The sequence below is a fragment of the Impatiens glandulifera genome, chromosome 2, assembly GCF_907164915.1.
Source record: "Impatiens glandulifera chromosome 2, dImpGla2.1, whole genome shotgun sequence".
NCBI classification, from domain to species: Eukaryota; Viridiplantae; Streptophyta; class Magnoliopsida; order Ericales; family Balsaminaceae; genus Impatiens; species Impatiens glandulifera.
Window position 1 is genome coordinate 21064818 of NC_061863.1, and position 9915 is coordinate 21074732.

At 35.1% G+C, this 9915-nt stretch overlaps 1 protein-coding gene across 1 annotated transcript; it reads right to left on the bottom strand.

Annotated features, from left to right (window-relative positions):
- Nucleotides 1–289: 289 nt before the first annotated feature.
- LOC124924068 lies at nucleotides 290–9391 on the bottom strand. The gene is made up of 4 exons (XM_047464117.1): nucleotides 9028–9391; nucleotides 5439–6968; nucleotides 3884–4788; nucleotides 290–644 (listed from the first exon to the last, which is right to left on the bottom strand). Exons 2-4 carry the CDS (start codon nucleotides 6909–6911, stop codon nucleotides 506–508), a joined length of 2517 nt encoding a protein of 838 aa, XP_047320073.1. The 5' UTR covers nucleotides 6912–6968; nucleotides 9028–9391; the 3' UTR covers nucleotides 290–505.
- Nucleotides 9392–9915: the final 524 nt, after the last annotated feature.

Here is a 9915-nt window from a genome sequence, read left to right on the forward strand (position 1 = left end):
ATGGTCTTTGAATATAGTATAAATCTATTAGAGCCGAATTGATATTTAACCAAATAACTAAACCCATGGTTAAAATAACCCCTACTATAAGCTACAAGTTGATCTATCCATCCAATTCCTTTGAATACACTTTCTGTTAATCCTGAGAACAGCATACAAAACAGACAACAATTTTGAACTTCATGCCAATTTTGAACAACTCTTTACTTGTGAAGTTGTGAACCACTTGAGATAGTTTAGAATGAAGCAATAGTCTTAGAGAGAGTTAATAGGAGAAGCGATTTATCATATACTTAAACAACATGGTCACCTGATATATATTAGGAGAAGCAAGTTGCGTGTAATCTTGTTCATCATGCCTATTATAAAGAAGATATGCAGAACCCAAGATGATAGTCCACTATTATTATTCCATCAGAGGCATTTTGTTTTCCTCTACACACAATAATAATTGTGGGATCATACATGCTACTCTTTTTCCCAATTAATCCCTCTCCTCTCTCTTTCAACCATAAGAAGAGGACGACCATAGTGAACCTACTTCTGGAGGAGAAAACAGACTTCCAACAGGGTGGTGGTGGTGGTGTTGGCTTCCTATTGTTGACTTTCCAACTACTTCTTTTGAACCATCAACCCATTCCTTCCTGCAGTGAACATAACACACTGCCGTCATTATAAAGGGTAAACAATCTTTTAAATGCTTTTTCAAAATTAGTTCCACATTTTATCAATTATTTCAGAGATTTTTATTGTCAGATACTCCACACATATTCAGTATTCATTCTGCAATTAATTTCCTGTTTTATTAAGCAAACCATAAATTTGAATCAATAAAGCACCAAAAAAACAAAGCTAATAATGTTTTGTTATTGGTAGACTATCTTCTCGTGCACATCATCTAATGTTCAAACATAATTCCAAATGCAAGCATGAAATGTTAGGGTTAATAAACCTAAGGTTGAATATTGCAATTGGGACTTCTAGTGGTTACAAGTAAAGACTGATATGAAGAAGGTGGTTAGTAATAAAATAGTATAAGGGTAGTAGTTATATTTTGGTTAAGCTGAAAATTAGTGGAATACTCTTGTTAGAGTCTCATCTCATGATTGAATTTCAAACCCTAGCAGATTAGGGTCTTCTCTCCTCATCCAATCTCAAATACATGAAATAAGTCTATTTCTTACCTAACTCCATAACATTATGCATCACTTGTATCCAGAGCATGTACCTATGTTCCTCGCGCCTGTGAGGTGAATTCTCGGCTGAAGCAAAATCGGGATTGGAAGAAGAATCGTGAAAAAAGGGGGTCGGAAGTTCAAATCGAAATTCACAAGGTTAGTTGTAGTCGCAGTTCTGGTGTCAATCTGAGGCAGATTCGAAGAAGAACAAATTCTGATTGTGCCTGAAAAGAAATAACAGACCAATGAAATTAGTTGGAATAGTATCGCATATTTCCGCTTCAAGTGATCGCGATATCGCTTCAGGAATTCCAGATCGCGACTAAAGTTGTATCTTCTTTTGACAGTACAAGTACGACATAGATCAGAGCTTCGCTGTTCTATATGAGAACTCCGACCAGAACCAGAAGTCACTCACTTGAAGCCCGAATCCATTGCAACCCGGCAAAGAGATGTTCAGAAGTTCTTGCTCCAGGTCATCACAGCGGGTCACTGGACAAGGTCTCAGCACCGCTCAAAATCGTGGTGATTCCTTTTCTATTCCCTTCTCACGCACCATGGAAAACTCGGTATGGTTCAATTCAGTATGGTTTAATTGTTTGAAACCTAGAATCTTCAGCGTTAATTTCAAGACCAGTTTGATTTTGCTTGATATGTACGTGATTTTTTCTTAGAAATAGAAGAGCAACAGAAAGTTCTGTTAGGTTGTTACACTAATTACAAAGAGTATTCTTCCAGTATTGTTCAATAATTGAACCGGCCTTTGTTAAATTCTTAACGCACGCATTTTGAACATCAAAATAAACTATGAGGGTTAAACTGATGAGTATCTACTGCGGAAGATATAAGGTCTGTAAACGTCAGTGAATATTTTGTTTGGTTAAGGCTCCAAATAGGCTGAAGGTTGTTTGAATTGAATATATGTGTCAGTTTTGGTTGCTGAATTAATTAGATATATTGTTAAGGCCTGGTGATTTGAAAGGCTTGTGTGATTTAGAAGTTATTTAACACCAATGGTTATTTAGCTGAAGGCGTTTGAAACAGAAACAGATCTGGTTAAGAGAATGTCACGTTGAAGTGCAAGCTGCCCAAGAGCTCGACTAGACAAAAATGGTGGAGCTCGAAAAGGAAAACAAGCTAAAAGAGATCATACAATTAATGCGAAAATGATACAAGATTTGATCGGAAGTATAGAAGATTGGATCGAATGGAATAAATGTGGCAATGCAAAAACTGATCATGCAAATAGAGTAAAACGTTAGACGCGAAGCTCGTAAACAGTCCATGGAAGTTCTAGAGAGCACATAAGAATTACTTTGAAGGATTGAAGCAATCAAACCCAATTCTTAATTTCAAAAAGACGGTTGTTGATTGTTTGAGAATTGAAATTCTTAATCAAACGATGTTGGGTATCTTAATCAAAAAAGGTTACGGTACATGACACCAAGGAGCGCCAAATTGTTTTTGTGATTTGAAGAACCTCCGGATGGTGAGTGAGGTATTAAGTGGCTTGCATTTATGACTTGCTATAGTGGATTCTTATCGTTTGAGAAACCTCCCGAATTTGCAAGTCATCATTTTGTTATACCTTATTTGAGGACAAGAAGATTTGAAGGACTGAGTAATGATACGAAGGAAAATGTTAGGGTTAATAACCTTTAGGGTGAAAGTGTTGCAGTTGGGATGCCTAGCGGTTACAACCAAAGATGGTAATGTAGAAGGTGGTTAGTAATAGAATAGTATATAAATATAAGGGTTATCGCTATATTTTGGTTAAGCTGAAAATTAGTTGAATAATCTTGTTAAACTTTCTATCTCTCATCTCATGATTGAATTCAAACCCTGGCACTGGCAGATTAGGGTCTTCTCTCCTCATCCAATCTCAAATCTATGAATTTGATCTATTGATTACCTAATTTTATAACACTATGCATCAGTTTATGACCATCATAAAACCCAGACTGGGGAAAGATGAATTATGCAGAAAAATATTCTATACTTCTTGAAAAGGAAATTATGCCTCTACAAAGACAAGTATGCTAAGAGCTTTGTTTGATGTAAGTTTTTTCTTTAAATTTTATTTTTTGGGTGTTTTTGAGTTAAAAAAACTAAAATATCATTTGGATTTAATATTATAAAAATGTTAAAAACAGTAAGGGGTTGCTTGATGAAGGTTATTTGAATTTAATCCAAATAATCCATAAACCCATCATCAATCACTCCATCAATTAAAATACAAAATTACCCTTACTTTACTTTTTTAAATTTGAAATTAAATGTAAAGGATATTTTAGTCATTAACACAAATAACCCTCAAAAATTGACTTTTTCATCAAAAAGATAAAATTTCAAATAACCCAATATATTTCCAATAAACCTAAATCAAACAAGCTCTTGGTATTTTGTTTGAGGTTTTGAATTATGAGAGGTGGTTTCCAGATTATTTCAAAATAAAACCTACATCAAATAAGCTCTTAGTATTTTGTTTTGATTATTTCAATGATGGGAAGGTGGTTTCCAGATTATTTCAAAGTAAACCTACATCAAATAGCTCTTGGAATTCTGTTTAATAATTAGATTAATGTAATAAAAAAAGTAACTGATGATGTGATGGTGTAAATCCAAATAATCCAGGTCAAACCAGCCCTAAGTAATATAACTAACAGTTAAAAGTGTTTTCATAAGTAATAAAAGAATGCACTTACTTGGTCCAACAATTGGATTGGGGCGGATGGCTAGTAGATCCAATGGGTGGGCTGCTCCCACACATAATTTCCTTTTGAGGAACTTCCTCTCTTATATCCACAGAAAATTGATTTTCCAAACCACTTAATGTTTTTTGCCCCCACGGAATATCAGCTGGACCAAAAATCGAAGTACCAAATGTCCCAGCATTTTGGCTGTGAAGGAAGTTGTTATGGGAATGAATGCCAGAAATAGTGCTCTTATCATTGGGAAACAGTGACGCTGTAGTTTTATGTGCAAAAAGTTGATGCATCACATCTTCCTTGCCTGGTATATTGAGTTCATGAGGAAACAGAGGAGAAGTGTTCCACATCTGATAAGTTCCCTGTTCCTTTGAATGGCTTGAAGCTTCAACTGGGAAGTTGTGAAACTCCTGGACATTATTAGATACTGCCTTGGGTGATCGATTAGAATTACAACTTCTTTCAATTGGAGACGGTCTACTGATTTCTGATATTGCAGATGATATGCTCCTTAAAGAACGTAGCTTTTCTGATCCAATTAACCCAGTGTCTAAATCTAACTGAAAATTTTCCAGTGATTCTGAAACAGGCCCAAGTAGAGATACTGGGTCTGGAACATAACATGGATCTTCAAAAATGTCAGATTCTTCAGGTAAGAGATCACGAGCAGCAAACATGGTTTCAGTAGGCAAGGTAAAGGGAGATGGAAATCCAAAGCTAATGGGGTTATCATATGTTATCGATGTGGTCTGACAAAAGGGAGGGCTGTGCACTTCTATCTGGGGCTTTGAATTAGGTCTGCTTATAACATTTGAAACAGGAGGAGGAACAGCTGATGAGCGGGTAAACAGTTGTTGCCATGATTTCTTTGGGGCTGCTATTGGTAGTGGTTCAATGAGTACCTGCATTTCATGAATTCAATGACAAGAATGCTTCGTTCTCTTACTATTTGAAAATTTTAAATGATTAATCACTTCAAATCCTAAAGTGAAATAAATGTTATAATAATAATAATAATGTAATTATCAAATTGTAACATGGAGAACACTTTTAAACTTCAAAACTCAAGGATGAATTTGATACAAGTTATTATCACTTATTACCACTTATTTTCTAGAAAATACCATTACTACAAGTTAACATTCCAGTAAGAATATTGGAGAATTTGATGCTTAAAATCTGCTAGATAGTCTCTCCCAGGAAAAGAACCAAGCAACCTATCTATCCCCCTTCTAATAGCAACTTGGCTCCAATATTAATTGTTAAAAGAACTAGAAGTGAAAAATGTCCCTTTCTTTTGATTAGTGGCATTTCTAAGTCGCATTGCGCTTACAAGATTTAACTTTCTCAGTGGCATCACATTTCTCAAGATATATTGAGGTTAACTTTTAGGTGAATGAATAATGTGATATAGAACTACATTAATGACAATTCTACAGTCAAACTTACTATATCTACCATACAACGACCAAAATATTAACACCACATAAACACTATAGAGACAAATAAGATAATCAACATAGTAATCTATTGAAACAAGCTATTAACTTACAGGTTGACTGCTGCTCTTATCATCACCAATGATATTTGGTTTTCCAGGTAGAGAAAGATCATTTCTATTTGTAGATGTGTTAATGTGATCTACAAACCCACCCGACTTGCTTTCTCTTGAAACCATGGGAGAAGTGTTAACACTCCTCCTGAAGAAACCGTTGCTACCAAAAGCTTTGGAGGAGGATAAAATAGTACCCTTCATTCTGTCCAGGTAATGTGAACCAGCATTCCCCCTGCCATGATCGCTATTAGTAGTGATCTTATTCCCATATAACACTCCTGTGCCATAATTTTTGCCATTTTCTGCTCCAGATCTATGTAAATCCGGCTTATCATTATCACCCTTCCGTTCATTTTCCTTACCACCTCGTTTTTCAATTTCCTCTGCATCAGAACTGCTTTTACTAGAAGCCTTGTCTTTTTCCTTCTTTCTTTCCTGTCGTTTCTTCTCAGCTTCCTTCTTAATATTCTTTTCAGTAGAACTAGTTAACCCATTCTTACAATCCTTCTCAACTTCCATCTTTTCATCCCTAAGTTTACGGCGTTCCTCCACCAGCCTTGCAACCTCCTCTTTTTGCTTTCTCTCCTCCTCCTCCAATAACTCTCTCTCTACCCTAGCTTGTCTTTTCTCTTCTGCTTTTCTACGAGCCTTTTCTACTCTACTCTCTTGGAAATTCTCCCCATTTTCACCTTGCCTTGCCAACAATCCCTTGTCCTCTGTATCCGATGAAGAAACATCTCTTGACCAACTAGCCCTAAAGACCTTACTCCAAAACCATCCGATGCTCCAGAACAAAACTGATGTTATCTTGCAGGAGAATATCACCACACAAGAATAAGACTTTTCTGCCATACAATCCTCATCACAGCTGAAAAAATCAACACTGTTCTTCTGCCCATAACTGTTCCCATTAAGCTTTCCACTGACCCAATTACCATTCTCCAACCAATCTTGACGAGAAGTCAAACTATTATCAGACCATGCCTTTCCATTTAAGATGTTTCCACCTTTGCCTACTAAATCTTTCAATATTCCAGAATTTGAAAAACCAAGACCAGGCAGTACTGGGAGATCTAAAACGGGCCTTTTTGAATTATGACCACAATATGAACACATAAACCTCCCCCCACCAGGATTCTGGTCTCGGTATGGAGTCAAACAATTCCTGCACCTCCGGGTTGCAGTCTTCCGAAGCTTCTGCATTTCGATGGCCTCAAATCTCTTCCTTTCCCTGAGACGTGCATTCCTTCGTGCCCTCCATGCTGACAACTGTGGCATAAGGATCTCATACCAGAATAGAGTAACCAACAACACAAATACACAAGCCAACCTGGGGGAAGTGATTTCAAACCGAAAGGCAGGTGGCAACAGCTGAGACAGAGCCCAAAGTCCAATTAGAGGAATTACTAGCCATGGGAGCATGGTAGCAACTCGACGAGACCACTTCTGAATCACACACAATATACACATTATCCTCTAACCAACACCTATCTTCCCCGTTCAGGAGAATCAAACGGACAACCAACCCTAACAAAAAGGAATCAAGAACATGTAAATACTCGACAAAAACCCTATGTCCTATGAATCCGATTCCCAGGAAAAATGCAATTCATACAAATTCTAACAATTCCAACCGAGTATATAACCTGTTTACATAAAAATAGTGAGAAATTACTCAGAATACCAAAGCAATCGGTCAAATTATAGTAGTGAAAACGGAAATGAGTTTCTCTCGAGTTTTGAAATTGGACTAGACTTAGGGTTTATCTCAAGTGATCTAGGCATGAAATCCTAAATGCATTATTCAATCATTTACATCCCTATGTCTAGTTCAATATAGCAATGGCTCAAAGCAATAATCATCATAATAAGATAAGGCATCAATAGTGATGATAATCATGAACATCATTCAAAGAGTACTCAATAATTAAAACATGTGAATCAATCAATACATCAACACATCAAAGCATGTGAAGCACATCATCAATTAAGCTCAATAAAGACAAGTCAGCATACAAGTCAAGTGAGCAACTCCTTTCAATTCGATCATTTAAGCACATTCACACTCCTCGTACAATTTTAAAAAAGCACTTCAAGCATGCAACACATTTAAATTCATCATGATCTTCACATCAAAGCATTTTCTCACATACCACATAAACATGATCATCACATCAAAGCACTTAGGCACATTCATCATTCCAAGCACATTCAAACATTTTTCAATCAATTCAAAATCATTTCATCACATATTTCCTAAGGCTCAAACACAAACCATTTTAAGTGGAAATTATTTAAAAAAAAGTATATATATGAATTTTCAACTTTATTCAAAATTTGAGAATCAATGTGTTTCGACCATGTTAGAAATTAAAAAAAATATATATTTCATAAGGTTTTCAGGAAATTTATCAAATCAGTTTTTATTTTAATTTCAAAATCAATTTCTCACAAATGGCTCAAACAAGTGACATCAAGAAAATTACCTAATATAGTTTGGTGTCTTAACTATCCATTTGAAAAAAAATAAGCTCAAGAAGAATAGATTTAATTTAAGGTTTGGATTTTTGCAAGTTTGGATAACAAGGCTGCTCAGAAAACAGGCAGCCAATTCCCTTGGCCATTTTCACAAGCATTTGAGAGTAATTGGTAAAATGATTTCCATAACCCAAAACCTAACTAACTAAACTAGTTTAGAATGGATCTTTAAAAGATGCCATCAAGTTAAGGCCCAAGTTCAAAGAGAAATCAAAACAAGATGCAAATCTGGATTTTTATTTGTTTTCAAAATGTTTCAAGTTAGAATCCTTCTAAGCTTTGACCATGATATGAGTTAACAACCCAATGTCTAAATATGTTCACAAAACAAACCTAAACAGGTTGGAGGAGGTTTCAGAGCATTTGAAGTTGATGAAATCACTCAAAACATTTTACATACAAATCTGGGCAGAAACAATTTCAGAAAATCCAGATCTGCACTTGTTTGGGATTTTAGGGATTTGATCCTCAAGATGAATTCAAACCAAATTTTCTTAGAACATAAAAGTTTTTTAGAAGAGGCACTAAAACATTGAATTAGATAAGAAATTCTAATTCTCAATTGTTTGGGATACTAGAACCAATTTATTACAGTGAACAGATTCTGACATTTTGAAAATTTCGGAATTTGTCACACTTTCCATTTTTTTATCTCAAAATTCAATTCATCTAGATCCTGAGCAATTGACTTCACACAACTCTTGACAACACATCTAACTCCACTTTGACGAATTTTAAAGTTATTTGACCAAGCAAATCATGCTCTTTCAAAGACATTTTTGTGCCTTTTAAGTTCTAAATTATAACCACTTGATTCAATCTAACATAAATCTTCCAAGTTTCATCTTAACCAAAGACATTTAATCAAACATGATACAAACATATATTAAAATAACAAGAAGTCAGCCATTCATTTCATCAGAATCTCATTTCATTGGATCAAACTCAAAGCCTTTTACAATCTAAGCCTTTAGAACAAAAACATGAACCATCTAAGCCATTACATTGCTTATACTCGCTCTATCTAGCTATAATGCAGCAAATAGACCTGAATTTATTTGTAGTAGGTGATGAAACGAGCCTCAGCTGAAGTGGAAAATCAGACAGCCGATTCCCCTCTTCTGGTTCCAACACAGAGCAACAAGCAAATGATCAATTAATGGAGGTCTCTTACTCTCGATTCTCTCTTTCTAGAGTGTCTAAAGATTAGGGATTTTTCACCATTTTTGGCCTCCTAAATTGTCTGCATCATTTCTTTATATAGCCGAAAATATTAGAAAATCATAAGCTACAGAAGATTTCTCACGATAGAAATGCAATTACTGAATCATCAAGAAGGAGAAGACCTAGGTTTTGCAGGAGGGAGAGAAAGTCGGGAGAAAATTATTGAACTGAACGAAGACGATTGTTGGGAGATAAAATATACATAAATTACATAGATTATAAATGAGTCCTGTTTTTCTTAACATGTTACAAATTTATTCATAAAATAAATATACATAAGAGTACTAATAGGAGAGGTTCAACGTCACTATTAGGGATGGCAATGGCACGGTTCGGGACGAGGAATGTAATTACTAATCCCGTCCCGTTTTAATTTCGGGGATTTTTTTAATACCATCCCTACCTCGTTCGATTTTTTTCGGTTTCGGGGAATCCTGCGGGACAACGTTAATAATTTTTATTTTAAAAAATAAATAAATATTATACAATAAAATTTTATAAACCAATTTTTTAATATAATATATATTGTAATATATTAAAATTTTATATTATTATAAAGAAATAATTTTAATACTCTTATAAAATATAGTAAATAAATAAATATATTGGTGATTTAATATATTTAATTATGCTTATGGTATTCAGGGCAGAATCGGGGTGAAAACGGGGTGAAATCGGGTCGGGGGACACAAATACCATCTCCGCCCCATCC